This window comes from Colobus angolensis, unplaced genomic scaffold (assembly GCF_000951035.1).
Source record: "Colobus angolensis palliatus isolate OR3802 unplaced genomic scaffold, Cang.pa_1.0 Scaffold35, whole genome shotgun sequence".
NCBI lineage: Eukaryota > Metazoa > Chordata > Mammalia > Primates > Cercopithecidae > Colobus > Colobus angolensis.
Window position 1 is genome coordinate 8,842,701 of NW_012116821.1, and position 19,528 is coordinate 8,862,228.

Genomic DNA, 19,528 nt, shown 5'->3' on the forward strand with positions numbered 1-19,528 from the left:
GTTCTTTCTGGCTTCAGAATTCTACCAAAGAATTGTTACTATAAAGAAACTAGAAAGAGTCATTTTGAATTAATTTCTTAATCCCTTCCTTCCACAATCATAGACTGCACTCCTTCTCTGATCCTGGAATGTAAAAATGTGTAAGACCTGGCCCCTACCCTGAGAAGGCAGCGGCATGTGTTGGCCTGAGCACAAGCATGGGTGTGTGGTCAGAGATGTGGGTCAAGCTCCAGCTCTGTGCCTGCTCACTGGGCCTCCTGCCCTCACCCAGGGCAAGGAGTATCCCATCTCTGCATTTTAATTTCCCCACTTCTAAAATGGAAACAGCAATATCTACTGAGAAAAGTTACAGTGAGAATAAAGGGCCTTAAAAGGGGTCTATACAGACAGATCACAGCGCTCGTTCACTGGAGGTGCCTCACAAAGGTGGATTTCTTGTCTCCTTCCCTTAGCACAGTATCTGAGGCACATCCATTTTCTATGGCAGATATGGCTCTGTGTAAATTACATCTTTTTCCTTTGCTTTGCATTTATGTTCTTAGTTGCATATTTTAACATTAAAATTTTTCCTATTAAATGGTTAGGCAGAATGAAGAGGTCTGGGACCATGTAGAGAGTTTTCCTTGAGTCTTTTTTTTTTTTTAAAGCTTAGTGCTAAGAATTATCTTTGTGCTGTCCCCTTCATTGTTCAAAAGGAAATTTTGTGGGGTTTTCATGCAAATGTGCATATGTAAAACTTTCAGGTACTCCATCGCTAGTAAATTTGGTCAAGTTGTAGTCTATGATATACTGTAAAGCAAGCAACCTTAGACTAAATCATCATAATCATAATCATAATCATAATCACAGCAACACTGATTGAGTGCCAGTTGTTTACCAAATGCCGTTCTAAGCACCTTGCAGGTAGTCATCACTTAGACCCCAGGCCAACCCTACCCAATAGCTACTATCGCCCTCATTTCACACATCAGGACGCAGACACACAGAGACTCAGTGATTTGCTACACAGCCAGCGGGTGGAGTGGAGGAGATTTCTGAATATGAGCAAAATAATCTGGCTTAAGAGTCCAAGTTCTTCACTGCAATACTATACTATTTTTTGGAAATTTTAGATTATCCTCTGAAAAGGCATTCAGATATTGCAGTACTTCATAAGTCAGCAACATTTGCGATGCCGCCAACAAGTATCTCTAGTTCCTGGGGCATAAAAAGGCAAGTGGATAGATGTTCAACCCTTTCTCAGAGGCTCTTTTACCCAAATTAAAAATATTACATTTCAGTTTTTATCCAAACAAATTGGGAGGAGACTCAAGCTGAAGAATAAAGACAGGTGCTCCCAGCATCTGCCTCAAGATTTTGTTTAAACTAATGTATCCTTCTAGCTCCATTTTGTTAGTAATAAGACTACTGGTTGTTGAGCTTTTATTAGGTGCTAGGTATACTAAATGCTTCATATACATGATCTCATCGACTGCTGAAAACAACCCAATGAGGGAGGCAGGTGCTGTATTTATCCTCGCCATATTGATAAAGACGCTGAGGCTCAGGAGGGTGAGAAACTTGCCCAGGGTGCACAGCTAGCACATCTGCGGAGAAAGGACTGGGACTCCCACTCTTTTTTTTTTTTTTTTTTTTTTGAGACGGAGTCTCGCTCTGTCGCCCAGGCTGGAGTGCAGTGGCCGGATCTCAGCTCACTGCAAGCTCCGCCTCCCGGGTTTACGCCATTCTCCTGCCTCAGCCTCCCGAGTAGCTGGGACTACAGGCGCCCGCCACCTCGCCCGGCTAGTTTTTTTTGTATTTTTTAGTAGAGACGGGGTTTCACCGTATTAGCTAGGATGGTCTCGATCTCCTGACCTCGTGATCCGCCCATCTCGGCCTCCCAAAGTGCTGGGATTACAGGCTTGAGCCACCGCGCCCGGCCAGGACTCACACTCTTATCCACCAGACCACAGTGCCTCCCTTGGAGAACACACAGTCTTTCATACCTCCCTCTGGCTCCAAGAATCACTGTGATGGACTGTGTGAGAAGGCAGCATGAAAACCAAACCATTATACCTCTGATATTTGTATGCAATTGCTCTGAAATCTGAAGGGCAAAGGTCCCCCATGCTCTGGAAAGGAGAGCCTGCCAAATCAAGACTCCATCCCCCAATAAGGCCCCTATATCAGAGCAGAAGCTGAGCAACTCTAGCCTTCCCTCATGTGGATTTTCTCTCAAATAACGGAATTACAAAGAGAGGTAAAATAAGGTTTGCATGCACGGGAAAGGAGGGGAGATGGTCAACTGTGGTCAAGAGGGTCTTTATACAAGAAAAGTGAAAGGACCTAAACAACAAGACTATGGCAGAAATGGGAACCAAGAGGCTGAAGAGTGAGAGGGAAGTGGCAGACACAGCTGAAGAAGAAGGTGAAACACCAGCACAGATGGGAACAGAGGAATGTGCAGATGAGATACGACTCAAGTGGAATCCATGCCTTCTGCCTGTATTAAAGTCTAGATGGTCTTGCGGAGAGCATAATTATGCCACCTCTATCAGAACTGCCTCTTGCTTAGTCTAAGATTGTGACTTTTCTTTCTGGAAAGTTCTGTTTTTCCAAGATAGTTTAGAAAACTATGGGAATACAGGAATAACCACAAACTAAAGGGATCTGGAAGATGGCTGGGGAAAAAAAAATGGTGAGACAGGCTATTTCTCTAGACAGCAGCCAGTCCCCTGGGATTTTCTGGTTATTTTATACCTGTAGGGCTATTGCAGTGACTATTTCAGGAAACTGGTATATAGTATACAATGCATGCTTATATCATATGATGTTTTGTTTGATGTGATATGAGTTCCAATGTGTGCCATCATGATTTTAATTTTCAGTGCCTGTGCTGCTCAGCTGTAACATCAAAGCAATAGTATGTAAATTCATGTTGAGCTGGGGCATAAATCTGACTTTCATTAGACCAACAGCATTAGGGGGAGGGTCTTTAGTCAACTGCACCCATTCTGAGACACCTATTAAGTTTCAAATGAAATAGGACAGTTTCTATCACCTTTCAGGGGTCCTTGTTGTATCTTTATGATCTAGCAGAAAAGTTCTAGCAATGGCTAATATATGGCAGCCATCCAGAATTTCCCCTCATGACTGTGAGAAGCTAACATGTACTGGTGAGTTGGGCTGGGTTGCAAAGACATCTGATTTTGTTTTTAAATAAATACACTTAGAACCAGGGGCCTGAGAGTAAAGAAAGTTCAAGTCAATCACTGGCACTGTGATGTCTTTCACTTCAAGGGCTTTTAAAACTGGGTCTGATTGGTCAAGCTTTACCAAGGTTGTGTTGAGCAGGGAAAGAAAAGCACAATATATAACCAAGAGTGATTTGTTTTATGTATGCATTGTCCCAAAGCTCTAATTCCTAGTTTAATCAGTATCAATGGATACTTTGATACTGGATCAAATACAATGGATCCATACAATGGATCTTTCTAGCCAGAGAAGAGGGATCCTAAAGATTTTACAAAAGGGAAAAAAAACCCAAAACACTAAAAAACCAAATCTGTCCCTCACAAAAGAATACATACTTCAGAATAGTAGAGCAAAAAAAAAAAAAAAGGCGGGTTGGGGGAGGGGGATGCGGGGAAGGAAAATGAAGCATGATTAGTCCTGAGTTGACAATTGTTGAAGCTAGGTTGAAAGGTACATGGGGGGGTCATTATATGACTCCCACTACTTTAATTCTGTATACTTAGAAATTTTCCATAATAAGAAGTGCTAGGAATTCCCATGAAGCAGAATTACTAAAACCCAGACTCAATAGGATAGTGTCCGTTATTAAGACCCCTGCATATGGGACTGCCTGCCTGTTCACTCCTTAGCCTTCGGGTACTCTACACTTGGCCAGCCTAGATACTAACCTGTGTGCGGTGCACCCGGGCCATACTTTCCCACCTCCATGCCTGGGCTATTTTCCTCTGCTGGGAACACCCCCTTCCCTTACACTTTCTGGCAACGATCTAAATCCAACCCATGAAAGGCCTAGATCAAAGGTATTTTCCCTTGTTAAGTTTTTAATGACTGCATACAGAAACAATCTCTTCCTCCTCTGTACTCCAAGAACTTTGCTAGTGTTCTTTCGGGGCACAGCTCGTTACGCAATAACAATCATGACTATAAGATGATGATGATAACAGCAGCTAATATATACTGAGTGTTTACTATGTGCCTGGCTCTTTATATATGTCATCATTTTCCATCCTTATGATATGCTCTGAAGTTATTTCCTTTTATTATCACATTTTACAAAAGATCTGAAGCTCAGAGAGCTCCAAGGGGGTGAAACAGGGATCCAAGAGTGTGATGTGATATCAGATACGTTACAATAAATGTTAAGCCTTTGTGCCTGTGATCCTTAGCTATACCACCAAGATGACAGGGTATAAAGTCTAGCTGGGGCGAGCCCTGAGAACCCACATTTTTTATGTCTATGATACTGTATGTGCCTCATTTCTCCTACTGAATTGCATGCTCCTTTAGGGAAGGGACTATGTCTTTTTCTATGTTGTGTCCCTACCTGCACTGTCTGGTACAATGCCTTGTACATAGAAGACGCTCAATAATGTTATGTTTATTGAGCACTGGATTAGCAAATGTCTACTGCCTAAAGCCTACATGCAACTCTTATAATCCACCTGTCTACATCCACAAGGAAATGAAATGCAAAAATCAGCCCACAGAAAAACAGCCTAAGCATCTCTTCTCCTCATCACTTCTGATCACACAGCCACAAAACTAAAGTAGTTTTCATATTCTCCCTACACTGGCATTGTAAGTGACCAGGAAGAATTCTTCCCCGATGCTATTTTTATTTCACCTCCCAGTTGTGAGCTCCCACTCTTTCCCCCTGCAAAGCCCTCACCCCTAACAGCCTCAGGAAAAGCCAAAGGAATTCAGACGTTGTCTAGGTAATGACTCAGGAATCTGGAACTGAGGGAGAGAGGCTGATTTTACCCCCCTGAGTTTCTTTGCTCTTACTTCCCCTTTCAAACTTCCTAAGCCTGGCTTTTTTCCAACCACATAATACTCCATCAGTTGCTGTTATTCTTTGGTTATATTTTGACCTTCTTCCTGAACACAGGGATGTTCTCTGGACTGATCTTTCGAAAACTTGGGGAGTAGGCTCAGGGGTCTTCAGTTCCTTCTCAAAACTCTCTCAGTGTTTCTCTTCTTCTCATTACAGGTCTTTCCCCTCCTATGACCCAGCTCATGCTATATTTCTGCAAGGTCTTACTCTCAGTGGGCTTTCAAAAATTGAGAAAGTCATGGCTGAGGAGAAAAAGTGAGTTCATAACATGCTTATGGTCCTCCTCATTCTAGCTCTGAACCCACCTCTCGCCAGAGATACAAGCATTTGAATCGAGGAAATGAGAAGCCTTCCAGTCCCAGAAGAAAGAAGCAGTAATGATAAAGGGACCAAGAATGGAGTTGGAATTTGGGGTAAGGGCTAGTTTCACCCATGGCTGGCTCTAAATGTTCCCTTTTCAAGGCTCTTGTAAACCAGGCTGCTACAGTGTTAACATGATATAAAATTCCACATTTTCTTTTATTAAAAGTTTTCTTTAGTCATAAACTTAGATATGCCAGCAAAATACCCGTGTGTGTGTGTGTGTGTGTGTGTGCATGTGTGCGCGCATGTGCGCAAGTGTGCATGCCTATCTATGAAGAGGTAGGTGGGGCCACAGGGAATTGTGACATATCAAATAGTACTCGTTTTATCTAATGTCACTCATCTTGACAGCCTTTCATTTTCAAAATTAATAAAAAGCATAAGGAAACTGCTGCACAGTCACCAGCTAAAGGATCTTGGCCACAAAGCTAAATATCTAGTCATCTGTGTTGTACATTAAGTGTGAAGGCACACATCACACTTTGGGATTTAAATGGAAAAATCAATACCCTACAGGAAATCTACAGTTGCATAGCAGATTTTTCTATCAGCCAATGCTTTGTTTGTCAGTGCCTTCTGATTACACATACTTGTGTATTCCGGGCATCGATTTTGCTTTGCTTTTGTTTAAGTTACTTAATATTCCTCCCTCTTCCAAGAAGCAGTCACGTGGGGGTGGGGAGCAGGCAGAGACATTAGAGAGTCAGTAATAAAGTCAAGGCAACGTCCCATCTACCTGGTCAGGGCACTTTCTGTCAGTGTCTGTGGCACAGAGGACTAGTCTTCCAGCCACGTGCTCCTGATCATCTGGGCACCCAGAAGCACCCTGTGCCTCAGTGCTTTCTCCAGAGCTCCCACGCTTTCTAAACTGGCTACTGCTTTCGCAGCAATCCATGCAAGAAGATGGCAGAACCACCCTTCAGCTAAAAAAGCACTTTGGAGTGGAGCTTGCAATCTTCTCTGACAGATTCTTTAAAAATCTGCTCTAAGCTGCACTAAGAAAACTCCAAGGATTTCCTATTTCTTTCTTATGAATGAACAAGTCTTATAGAAGCATAACTTCTCAGGGCTTCATAACCAGCCAAACACCATCACTTTTCTTACAGCTGAAAAAAATTAAAATTCTCCTTGGAGAAATAAGCTTACTTATGTTTGCTTTTTATTCCTTTTCTTTTATCACAGGAAAGTATACTGACCAAAATAAAGCATTTCTAACATTGACTAGAAGGACAAAGATTGTACCAAATTGCTCAAAACTACTGCCAACACAACAATGTGTTTAAGCACAGCAATGACAAAACATCTACTTTCCCTAAAGACAGCTAAAAACGATGTTCACATATATGTTTTGCTTCCTCCAGCATAAACTGACCACAACCAGGACTCAAACATGTTCATTTTTCCAACAAATAGACAAAAATTAAATATGGCATGTTACTTTTACCAATGTCTCTAAAAAGAAGTAAGCTACCCCAAAGCATTCTGATACCAAAACACAGCATAAGGGCCTCTGTGGTCTTCTGCTGAATAATCATAGTTACAGAGACAAACATTAAAACCAAAATGAACAAAAAGGGTTTCCTCAGAATAGGTAATGCTAGCAGTCCTGGAAGTTTAAGAGTCCTAAGATAAAATATAAGGTAAGTTCAATTTTCAGAAAAAAAATTACATTTATAAGCAGCAAATTTGCCTGTGGATTTGTTGATCAAGGGACTACACACACAGAATGAGTAGTGCAATTGTAACTGTGCAGACTGTGGAGGGGGAAAAGGAGGTTCTTGCTGTCAACATGTAGCTACTGCGGCTAGAATGGGTAAGAACTGTATTTTTGTCTCTTCTCCTGCTCTTTGGACACTTTGTTTTTAATGAACAGTTGGTATCAGAGCTAAATCCAAAGACTGTTACATGTGGGATTTCCTAATGCAGAGACCTGGCAAAGCTGTACTATATTCGGCCAAAAAACTAAACAGAAATTAGACTACCTCAAAATGTAACAACTGAGCATCCTCATTCTCTTTCAGTGTTTTCATTTAGTTGGAACAAATGTTTTGCTTTAATGCAAGTGAAAAGGTGCTCGCTTCGGCAGCACATGTTATAATGCAAGTGAAAAGAAAAGAACATTTAGGGACAACATAGCTAGATCCCTCATAAAGCTTCATTTTCAAAAGGAGTGTTTGAATCTCTAAATAGATGACAATTCATTCTCTGTTTACTTTAGGTAAACAGAAAATGCATTGCAGAGCACTCATTTTCAAAAGCTAATCAAGAACATTAGGTCCCAACAGATTCATTTAATAGAAATATAATAGGCATTCCTGCTTGCTTTTCATCTTGTCTGGCTGTAAATGCTAAAATGAACAGCAAATTAACCCTGCATTGGAACAGAGTCTCAATGTCACAGCTGATATCCTCCCTCTCACGACTTGTAAACATCCCCGCACCCTGTCACTGCTTTGACTCCTTCTGCATAGGAGAGACGATTAAGTTTGGCAAGAGAGTGGAGCAATACTTGAATTCTAAAGGGAGTACTGCGTGTCAACTCTGCTATCTTCCCTAGCAGAACAAAATATTACCATGTCTCCTAAAATAGTGTACAATGAGGACGTAGGAGGAGGGGTGAGGGTGAGGTTGTTTTTTCCCAAGCTACATATATCAACTGTCTTTCTCTATATTTTTAACTTTACTAGCCATTCTCCAAGTGGCTGCTTATAAACTACTAAACAAAACAAGCTAATAAAGACAGGGCCATTCAAGCTCTATAATCAGATATAAAAGATGTGCAAACAATTTGAGATCTTAAAATTAATATTCAGTGATATCAGAATTAGCATTTAGAACTCTATACAGAAAACTATAATATTTCATAAATTATGTAATCATGAACAAACCCTTTCAAAAACTGTTTTCACTGTGCTAAAGTAACATTCTAGACTTGTTGTAAGTATGTTATTCTTACAAGTAGTTCGCAGTTATTCTTGAAGGCAAGCCTTGGAGTTTCCTTAGCATAGTGCTGCTGGGGAAAATTTTCAGCATGTCCATCTTCATCTCTAGCCTGAAGGGAAATATAATGGCCTATTTAGGGACTTACAAATAATGGAAGAAAAAAAGCTAAAAGCATAACAGCTCAGATCATTCAACAAACGGGAATCCAGAAATAACAACAATATTAAGAAGTTTGTTTAAATACGCAGTACGCCTTTTAGGTATCAAAATTTGGGATTTATTCTTCTTTACATTGTTTAGTTTGAACATGCAAATTCATTGTGGTGTAATATTTAAAACAATATCAAGCAAACCAAAATCAAATAATTTTGTTGGCAATTACCACCACCTTAGTTTTTCAGTGCACATTGTTCATTGCACATTTAGGATTATATGACATACATACGTGTTTAAACTTTTTGGCATGCTTAAGCAATCTCTAGATAATGCACTTTTAAAAAGTTCTAATAGCAAGGCCATAAGAAAAGCAATCTGCATAATTATATTTTGCATTGTAATACTATTAGAGATAAACTGATTCCCCTCCAATTTTAAATAAAGATCTAAAAGGAGCGATGATCTGGTAAGAACCATGATTCTTCAATCAAATGCAGTAAAAAAAAAATAGACTTAATTTAAAAGCTGTATTAAAAAGTTACTGGTTATTTTGATCTACGCTGTTAATTAAGAAAGCTGAAGTTTAAATGGAGACATTAACAGAACCCATTAGCAATACCACTTGCATACAGTCTTCTTTCTAATCTCCACCGGTTTCTGGTTTGGAGTGGGAGAGAAGGCAGAGGTAGGTGAAAGGGGGCGTGTCTGCAGCACACTCATTAAACCATTCATTTGGGTGACACTTGCACTCCGCTCTGCTCTCATCTCATCTTAGCCCTAACTGCTCTCTCTTTCCTGGCCTCCTGAAATTCACAGCTGAGCTGTCTCCCTCACATATGGCTTGCATATAATTATGCATATTCCATTTTACACTGCATTAAAATGATGAGCTCCTGGCTCCCTGCCAGCTGATTTTTAAAAGCCCTAGTGAAGTAGGAAAAAGGAGAGAAACACAGGGAGAGCCGCACAGGAAGCAGCAGGTAGTTCTGTCTGCTGTCTCTTTAGATAAAATGTATGTCTGGCACCAAGGGAACAGCTGAGAACTACCTGTTGTTATGTACGGATTGAGGGGGGAGAAAACAATGAGCATACACTGTGGCAGAGATGTCAACGCTTATGTATTGTTTCTCCTTTAATGGAGTAAAATCTGCCCTGATGAGTGTCACTCAGAGCTCCCTGGCTATACTGGGGCTTGTCATTTTAAAAAGAGATCCATATTTTGTACATTTTAGAATGTATTGCTTGTGTTTAAGAAAGCTTCTGCTACCTAGCCCAGGGAGGGAACTAGATGGAACTTGGAAGTGCAATGTCATGGTCAGTAATATTTAGGTTACAAGAGTGTTTGTGGGGAAAAGAGACTGCTCTCTTTTGGTTCACTTTTGAGATTTATCAACATCCCTGGGGCTTGGTGCCTTTTTGTTGTACCTTTTTTCCCTACTAAATCAGACTAAAATAAAAATGCAGTTATAGGATTGGCTATATGTGACAGAGAAAAAAGTTTAATTGTTGTTCATGTCCAGTGGCTGACAAGGCACTGAGACCAATGCATCTCCTGACTGCATCGGAACAACTTTGCAGCTATGCCAGGGTTTAAATTAATATAGCTCAAATGGGTCGCATTTTAAAACCCAACTGGCAAAGGTAGCAGTGGCATACATAAATGAAAGGCAGTTGTAAGAAAGCAGGAAGATGCCAATGGGCAGTGACAATATTAGACTCTTCATAACAAAATGTTAAGCCACTCTGTGAGGTACAGGTCTCTTAAAGGCAGGGACCACAACAATTTCATCTTTCTTATTCTGCCATGCCCAGTGCCTTGCTTTTAGTTGATATTTAGCAAACATTTAAGTGATGCAAAAAACGCATATGTGGATAGTAAGTAGACCCTACCATAAACAACTCTGTAGAAAATGCCACCTCAAAATACGCTAAACTTGGTAGTAGCTTTATTATATTCCTGATGCACTACGATACATATGCTTGGAAACACACTTTGCATATAGTTTTCAAGGGCTACTATTTACATATGTATGTCTATATTCAATATATATGTATCTTGCATATAAATATTCATAAGGTGGAATGTGTTTATTATGCATGTACTATGTATACACATTCATACACACCAGATGCCTAGGGATATTTTCAACATTAGTGGCAAAAATACATTCATTCCACTTACACGTAAGGTGCACACAATGTTTTTTGTGTGTTTAAAGGACAAAAAAAAAATCCCATTATCTAAGATTTGAATGTGCTTCCTCAAAGGGGCTATAGACTTCATATAAAGCCACATAATTTATGAGGTTAAATAAAGTAGCAGTGGAAGAGAAAGGAGAGGGGGATTGAAGAGATTCAGAAGTGGAGAGAGAAGGCTATAAACTTGCTTTTTTATTGAACTATTATGTTCACCTCTGCATCAAACTTCCATGGCTCTGGGAATGGCCTGTCCTCTAACACCCACCCTGACTCCGGAGTCCAAGAAATTCTATCCTTCAGCCATTTGCCATGTTTCCACCACATGCCACAGAAATGAAAAGCACGCAAAGTACAAGGAGCTCTCGAACCATCACCTTCACGTGTATTTGTGTACACACATAAGAACTCACGCACACTTCCAACCACTGTAATCCCCTTTGCATTGTGAAGTTTTTAATGTGTAATTTTAAATTACTATGACAGGAATAAGTGGAATTCAGTGCATTCATCTAAGGCAGGAATTCTCTACCCCAGCTGCATATTAGAATCATCTGAGGTGGTTTGTTTGTTTGTTTTTGGCTTGTTTAACATATTGGTATCTGACCACCCTCCCTTTCTAAGCTTCTGCTTTAATTGGGGCCTGGACACAGGTGGTTTTTAGAAAGCTCTCAGGTGATTGTAATGTACCAAGGAAGGGCGAGAACTGCTGATCTAAGGGGAGTGTCTACAGCTATCAAAGGGAGGCCCTTGGCATAGCTGCCAGAATGTTCTCTAACCACTCCAGTCCCAGGCACTGGAGTGAACCACTGTGCTATGAGACGGGGATATACAGGTTGAGCAACCCTGATTCAAAAATCTGAAATCCAACACGCCCCAAAATACAAAACTTTTTGAATGCCAACATGATGCTCAAAGGAAATGCTCATTGGAGCATTTCATGTTTTGAATTTTCAGATTTAGCATGCTCGACCAGTAAGCATATACAATGCAAATATTCCAAAATCCCAAACACTTCTGTTCCCAAGCATTTTGGATAAGGAACACTCTACCTCTAGGATGTAGTCCCTATGGTAGATCTTACTCTAAATATTCAAAAAGCCTGGGCAACACAGGGAGACCCCATCTCTACCAAAACAAAACAAAACAAAAAAATTAGCCAGGTGTAGTGGCATGCACCTGTAGTCCTAGCTACTTGGGAGGCTGAGGCAGGAGGATTGCTTGAGCCCAGCAATTCGAGGTTACAGTGAGCTATGATCACACCACCATGCTCCAGCATGGGCAACAGAGCAAGACTCTGTCTCAAGAAAAAAAGATTTAAGAGATTACACAACTAGTTGCTTGTGGGCAAAAATTATCATTATTTGTTTGTTTCTTAGTTTCTGGTATGACCAATAATCTTGGAAGAACTACCGTACTGCTTCCTTAAAAAGGCCTTCCTAAACCTCTCTATCCAAGGCAAATATCTCCTCTGTGGTCCTTCTTAGACAACATGGTTGTAACTTTGGAATCACTGGTGTGATTTTTGTCTCCCCCACTAGCCTACAAGCTTCCTAAGGGCAAGGATGGAGTCTGATCTTCTACCACTGTATCTTCAGCCCAGCCACTGCCCGATGCCCAGTAAGTGATCTGTAAGAATGAGCTGGATCATTCACAGAACTTGGTGGCAATGTTAGACAAAATCCATAGGACCTTCCTTACCCTACATAGAGAATCAGTTCATACTGTTTTACAACCTCTTATACATTAAAGTCAGAGGCTTTAATATATTTAATATATTCTACATCTGCCCCCACTTGGGGTGCCAGACAACGACTTAACAAGGAGGGCGGACATATGACACCGATGACCCCTTCAGGGAGGAATATGTGAACACTAAAATTGTTCAGAATCACTGACTCATGGTAATAATATAAAGCAGACCAACTTTTGGCTGGTTTTATTATTGTTCTTAAATCCTCTGCAGACAATGCATTCTTTAATTGCTTGTCGAGAGTAGACCACCCCACTGTCGGCTCTAGATATCCACTGGGGCCAGAAGAATTGTGTTCACATCTGACTTTTTTCCAGAGTGACAAGTTCTGAAAGAAGGCACATCAAGGCACTTCATGATGAACTAACTCTCTCCTTGTGTCTTATTTTCAACAGTTTTATTCTGACTAATGTGCTAGATATTTATGCCAACTACAGGGAAAAGCACATGGGGGACTATTTTTTTGCATTTTACTACAAATGTGATTGTCAGAACAAAGGTGCATTTTTGACCTATTATTCAAAGGAAACTTCATTTTTTTTTTTTGCCATAACAGAAACAAAAATCCTTCAGTTAAACTGCAAGCAATTTCCCTGTCTTGCTGACAGTTGTGTATCCATTTTCATGGTTTGCCTAACATTTAGATAAATATTAGACGATATGAGAAATTTACAGTAATTGCCTCTCTACTTCAAAAACCTCTGGTTTAAACAAACTTTATATTCACCTCTCTTTCCCTCTGAATCAGCACCAATTCACTTCTCTTATTTTGATTCTTGCAATACGGCAAACTTTAGTTCTTTAAATAATTCACTGCTTCCTCTGGGACAAAGTCATGGTGCCATGTGCGTGTTGGAGCAAGCTCGGCGTTCTTCCTCCTCTGGAGAACGCCTTTAGAAAAGGTGGAACACATTCTAGAAATAGCTCCACTTGCCTACCCCAGAGAAGTGTGATGTTTCTGACTCCATGAAAAGGTTAACAATATTGCCATTTAAGTGGAAAGATAATTAGGCTTCAGAGTTAATACCTCCCTGTGATGAATGGGAGTTTACACTTCTGTGTCATTGTGATCTCAGGATTTCTTTTGAAAACAAGCAAAGGTTCTGCCTGGAATCAGGGCTGGGGAGAGCACAGCAGAGTTTCCAAGCTTAGCCTTCCTATGCTGCAGCAGAGGCAGCACATGTCAGCTCACACATGTGGCACTGTTACTGGACTTAAGAGCACCAAAAACAGTGCAACTCAAAGTTGTGAGAATCAGTGTATAGTTGAATAATTGGAGAGGAGAAAATAGGGGACATAGATTTTATATTTTATAACTAATTGTTGGAACCAGAAATAATAGAATTTCTTTTCGAAACTCAAGGTAAAAGCATGGGGACACTGCTCTGAAAATGCATGGAATTTCATTTTCTGAAATCTCATTTCTGGTTTAACCTTCCTTTCTCAAATGCATCCACACGTTCTCTTGAGGAAGCTCAGGAATAAACAGCAGCTATCACACACTGCCTTTCAGTGTGCTGTGAATGTCTTTGTGAACTTGAACTAAAGGTCAGTGCTGTTTCTTTTGTCCTGCAGGGGACAGACACCTGGGACCTCTGTTCAGCCACCCCTGCCTCTGATGAGAACAACATAGGGAGGTCTTCAGAGTAGCTCCCTGCCTCCCCTGGAGTTTCTGCACTGTTGAGCTCATCTCAGTGGCCCAACTCCTCGGGTCTGAATTCTCAGTGCCCTTCTACTGGGTCTCCTATCCTTTAACCCCATTCTTTCTGATGGAACTAGATTCCATCTCTCTTTCTGCTGGCAGACCCTTATGTGTCCTTTAAGCCTTCGTTCAGACTGCAGCTCCTTTAGGAAGTCATTGGTGACTCTTCCTCCTGGTCTTCACCTAAGCTCTGCACCCTCTGTCCCTGTATGTATTTACATTCCACACCAATTTATTGCATTGCATTATGACCATGTGTGTGTCTGCCTCTCCCACTAATCAAAGAGGTCCTTGAGTGTGGAAACTGCGTTCTGTCCAGCTTCAAATGTCCAGATCCTGGATTAGTGCCTGGCATACTATAAGGGTTCCATAAATGACCGAGTGAGCAAATGAATAAATGAATGGGTTTCTATCCTTTAATGCTATGGCTGGATATTCAGCCTTGCCCTCCAGTCCCTACCAGTTGAGTGTTCTGCCTCTGAACCTGAGGAGTCTTCTCCATACCCAAGTCTCAGCAGGGCTCTCCTAGAGCTATCTGATCACACCTTCCTCACACCTAGACCTTCACCAACTATTCGGGGCACTTCTGTCCAACATCTGTTCCTCCTACTTGGTTAGATACCAGGGTCTTGGGCTCACAGAAGATCTTGCACTCAATTTAGACTTTGGCCAATCATCTTTTCGCCCTACATGCTTCCTTCCTCCACATCCCTGCTGGATTGATCCTCTGGTCTTTGCCCAACAAATTCTCACCCTCAAAAGTCCATTCCTTGATTAGATTAAACAACTGGGCACCTTGTTCCCCGTTTCTGGTATCTCACCTTCTCCTAGAGTCCCAGGTCTGTCTGAGACTCCTTGGTTACCATCCATGTCTTATCTCCTCTACCAGACAGGAAACTCCTTGAAGGTAGAGACCATGCATTATGTATGAAGTCTCTTATATAACAAACAATCCTGTAAATATATATCGAATGGTTTCATTAGCTCTCACTCTTCCTTAAGCCAAGGCCTGGAATGTTCTGTTTTTCTCTACTCTGAACTGCTTACCTCTATGAATGGATATCCCTTAAGTACGAGTTATTTATATGCAAATATTCAAGTCACTGAACAGATTGTAGAGAGTTGCATGGTTCTCAAACAAAATTATGTGTGCATGCAGCTTGGGTGGAGGGCTTTCTCCTGGACACAGGGCTCCCACCTGGCATCAGGCTCTCTGCTCTGGAGATATGCCAGTAACCCAGAAACATCCATCTCTGGACCCAGGCATCTGCTCCATTCACATTACTACTAATGTCTGCATCAGGATCCCTTGCCTTTCCTTTCATCTGCCTGTCGATTGTCTATGGGGATTTCTGCAGTGGTGCTGTTTTACTTTGTTCTTTTAACCAAATGTATTTAAATTCCCATTTAGTGTGTAGGCTGTAGGAGAAGCTGTTTGCCCAGAGAAGGCCCTCCTAATTCTCCATCCTCCTTAACTGGCTAACTGACAGGCCTTCTCCATACCTCTTCAGGCTCCTCTGACAGCTCACACACCTCTGATGGATGAGATGGACTTATTTGCTGCAGCTATTTTTTCACATCATGCAAACCTTTATATATATCATAAATTTTTAATATCCAATTTGGAGTCTTCAAAGAATAATGGTAACAAATATGCAACATGAATATAATGGGAATGGAATCATGTTTATGGCCTCCATGAGCATCTCCTTAAATGATGTCAGGTCAGAGCCCCTCAGAGCCGCACGTATGTGAGGCTATGGGGCTGATCTTGTGCCTGATTAATGGCTGCCTTTACTCGGGGGCCCTAATGGATTGCATGACAGTTATGGCAACAGATTCTACATCAGCCTGAAATACAGCTTCCACATGAACTAAAATATATCATGTTCATCCCAGCACATTACAACTGTGTCTGGAATAATCAGAGCAGTTGCTTAAGCAGTTCTGAAAATGTCTGTTTTTACTTTTTATTTTTAAATCTATTTTTCCTTTATTGGACAGGTGACCCTTTTGCATTTATCTTGCAGGGCTCTTTCTCAGGTCACCTGAGTGTCTTTGTTTGGTAAGAATTGTTATATCACAGCATCTATAGGTAAGGCCCAGCAGCTAGGGGCATGCAGCTCCCTTCTTTTTCACTCTCTGCTGAGGCCACGCCACCTCAAGCCCCAGGCAGCTTCTGATTACTCCGGAAGCTGATTACTCCGGAAGCTTAATCGACACTGGATTATCCAGGCTCCTTCCCCTTCCCCTACTTTCCTCCTCCGCCCACTGCCTGCCTTTTGGCTTTTCACTAGTCATTTGCATCTATTACCCAGGGACACAGTGAGGGGAAACAAAAGGAAGGGAAACACAAATGATTCCACTTTGCTACTGGTTGGCACCCACAAAATGCTTAATTAATAGACCTAATCTAGGCATTTCAGGTAGTCCTTTTATTCCTTTTCTCTGAAATCACTAGGCAGAAGGGGGTTGGGCTCATATGATTATATGCAGACCTCATGATGGACCTGAGAAATCAGAGAAAATGTGAAACAGGCAAGGGCTAGAAGGAAACTCCAGGACCCTGTCTGTAAGGCTAGAAAAGGATCCAGATGTTACAGAGGAGATTCACTATCTATAGGATGCCTCGCCCAGAAATAACCTGGCCTCAAATGGGATTAAAAAACACAATACTAACCAGATTAAGATGCTGTTCTGGTTATTATCCGGGATTGATAATAACGGCTAACATTTCTACAGCTTTTCATGTATGCACCAGACACCATCCTAAGTGCTTTATATGTATCAACTCATTTAATGCACACACCCATACATGTATCAAGGAAAAAAAATGACTTATGAAGTAGGTACTATCATTATCTCCATTTTACATATGAAGAAGCTGGGGCACGGAGACGTTACGGAGTTCACACAAACTCACATGGTTACCAAGTGGTAGAACCAGGATTCAGACCCAGGCAGTCTGGTTCCAGAATCCCCATTCTACACACTGATGATCTCCCACCTGCGTGCTGATGGCAAAGGTAAATCGTGTACAATAACTTGAAAACACGGTGTCATTACGTTTTAAAAACATGTTACTAAGGGAAGTTTCCAAATTTCTTTGGTTTTAGCACTCCAAGATTGAATATACCAAGAAAATTAGGAAAAGAGAGTGTTTAATGACAAATATAACAGAATCGGGGGGTGGGGAGGTGGGGAAGATGGGGGAGGAGGGTGCAGGGGAAGGGGAAGAGGCAGTCTGCAAAGAGCCCAAGAAAAGGGTTGCCTGCAGCTTCAGAAGCAGCGTCAGTAGGTCTCTCGTGAAGCCTGCAGAAGATGGTACTTCAACATCTTCAACACCAACTTCTTTTTTTTTTTTTTTTTGAGAGACTCTCACTCTGTGCCCCAGGCTGGAGTGCAGTGGTGCCATCTCAGCTCACTGCAAGCTTCGCCTCCCCAGTTCACCCCATTCTCTTGCCTCAGCTTCCTGAGTAGCTGGGACTACAGGCGCCCGCCACCATATCTGGCTAATTTTTTTCTATTTTTAGTAGAGACGGAGTTTCACTGTGTTAGCCAGGATGGTCTTGATCTCCTGACTTCGTGATCCGCCCACCTTGGCCTCCCAAAGTGCTGGGATTACAGGGGTGAGCCACTGTGCCCGGCCAAACCAACTTCTTTAATCTGATTCTTATTAAATAAACCTCAGATCATCAAGTATGACACCTAGGTCTCTCAATACCAGAAAAGACATGTCCTACCAAACTCACTCAGTTCTGCAGGTCCTTTAGCAATCTCCTTTGTGGACTTCTAAAAACATCATCAATATTATGATACAATTTTTTTTTAATCCTGTAGGTGATGCTGTACAGACTACAAGGGCATTCATGCTATCTTGTCTCCTGTATTTCTGGCACTTGGTATATGAATGCAGATTGTGACTTTGGTCAACATGAGTCAGTTCATCAAGGCAGTGGATATCCCTGGACCAATCAGTGAAACTGAGTCCCTGGATGTGCCTTGTCAAGAAACCTGCCCAGATTGTGGTGATTGTTTTGGGGGGTGAGGGGGTGGAGCACCAAAAGCCAGCTGGCCAGCCTCTGCTCCATCCACAACACCCTCCACTCCTAGGAATAACAGAGACAGAAGTACAATAATGCAGCCCTGAGCAGGTCAATGGCTGATTAGCTCAAGTTGGTGGGAGCACAAAGCAAGAGGCTTAGGTCACTGCCCCGAGTGAGTGAGAATGCTCTGTGTCACTGTCACAGAACACACCCTTCGTCATGACCTGCCATGTCACATGTGTACAGGTCTTGGCAAAGGGGAGACAGACACCAGAAAACATGTGAAAGGATGCAGATGAATCAGTGCACATCTCTCACTGCTTCTGGAAGAAATAACTCACAGGGCATATGCTGGTGAGGGTAGTCATGGATAGCTATGAGTCACAAATTGAAACAAATGGTGTCCGTGAATTAGTTACTAATCCTGAGGTCAAGGACTATAAATTCTCTACTAACAGCAATACTTGTCAAAGACATGACGTCACAATTGTTATCTGTAACAAGAGCTCAGCACTCAGATCAACTTAACTTTCTTTTCTCCCACCAGCAACCACAGAAATGCTATAATCAGGGTCTGGGTATAACCAGGGTTGCCTCCATCTGTTCTGGCCAGTCCATATGCTAAGCCTCAGTTCACCTCATCCCCTAGATGCCCACCAACCAGCAAAGCAGGCCTGCAGATGCTTCAAAGCCGTTCCCAGCCATCACCCTGCACTCTCGCCACTCATTCCCTGCAGCTTCAGCTTGAGCCCACTTCCATACTGTTCCCAGCTCATTACCCTCACCCTGACTCTGGCCCTGCCCTGGGCCCTTTGATCTGTGTACTCGGCCTGGCTGGAGCTGACTGTCCTCCATGGGTATGGCCTTGGTCCTGCCACTCTGGTCTTTGTTCTGGACAGACATAGGAAAGTATCCCACCCTGGTCACTGCTCTGGCCTGGGACAGTGTTACAGTCAGCATTGCATAATGTTGTCCAAAATATAATTTGTCTTAAAGATAAGATTTCTTTAGGAAGAAGTATGAGTATTATACAATATATGTAAAGATCTAAAATCAGCCTGAACATGAAGGAGAAAGCCTAGAACCAGGACAGAATCCTGACTTTTACTATGCGCTAGCCACATAAACGTTCTCACAGATATGCAGCAGTACTGCGACTTCTGCCAGTGGATGTAGGCAAAGGAAGAAGATGAGGTAACACATCCCTGGTCTTTCAAACAGTGAAGTTCAAACATGATTCTGAGCAGGATGGACCTCCCGACAGCTCCAAATATGATCCATGTGCCACTTGACCTGTTAAC

The 19,528-nt window shown here is 41.9% G+C and overlaps 1 protein-coding gene across 1 annotated transcript in view; it reads right to left on the minus strand.

Annotated features, from left to right (window-relative positions):
* SOBP (sine oculis binding protein homolog (Drosophila)) overlaps positions 1-19,528 on the minus strand; it is a 172,621-nt gene that overhangs the window by 67,284 nt on the left and 85,809 nt on the right. The window contains 1 exon segment of the mRNA XM_011952843.1: positions 8,388-8,483. Within this exon segment, the coding sequence (XP_011808233.1) occupies positions 8,388-8,483 (96 nt within the window).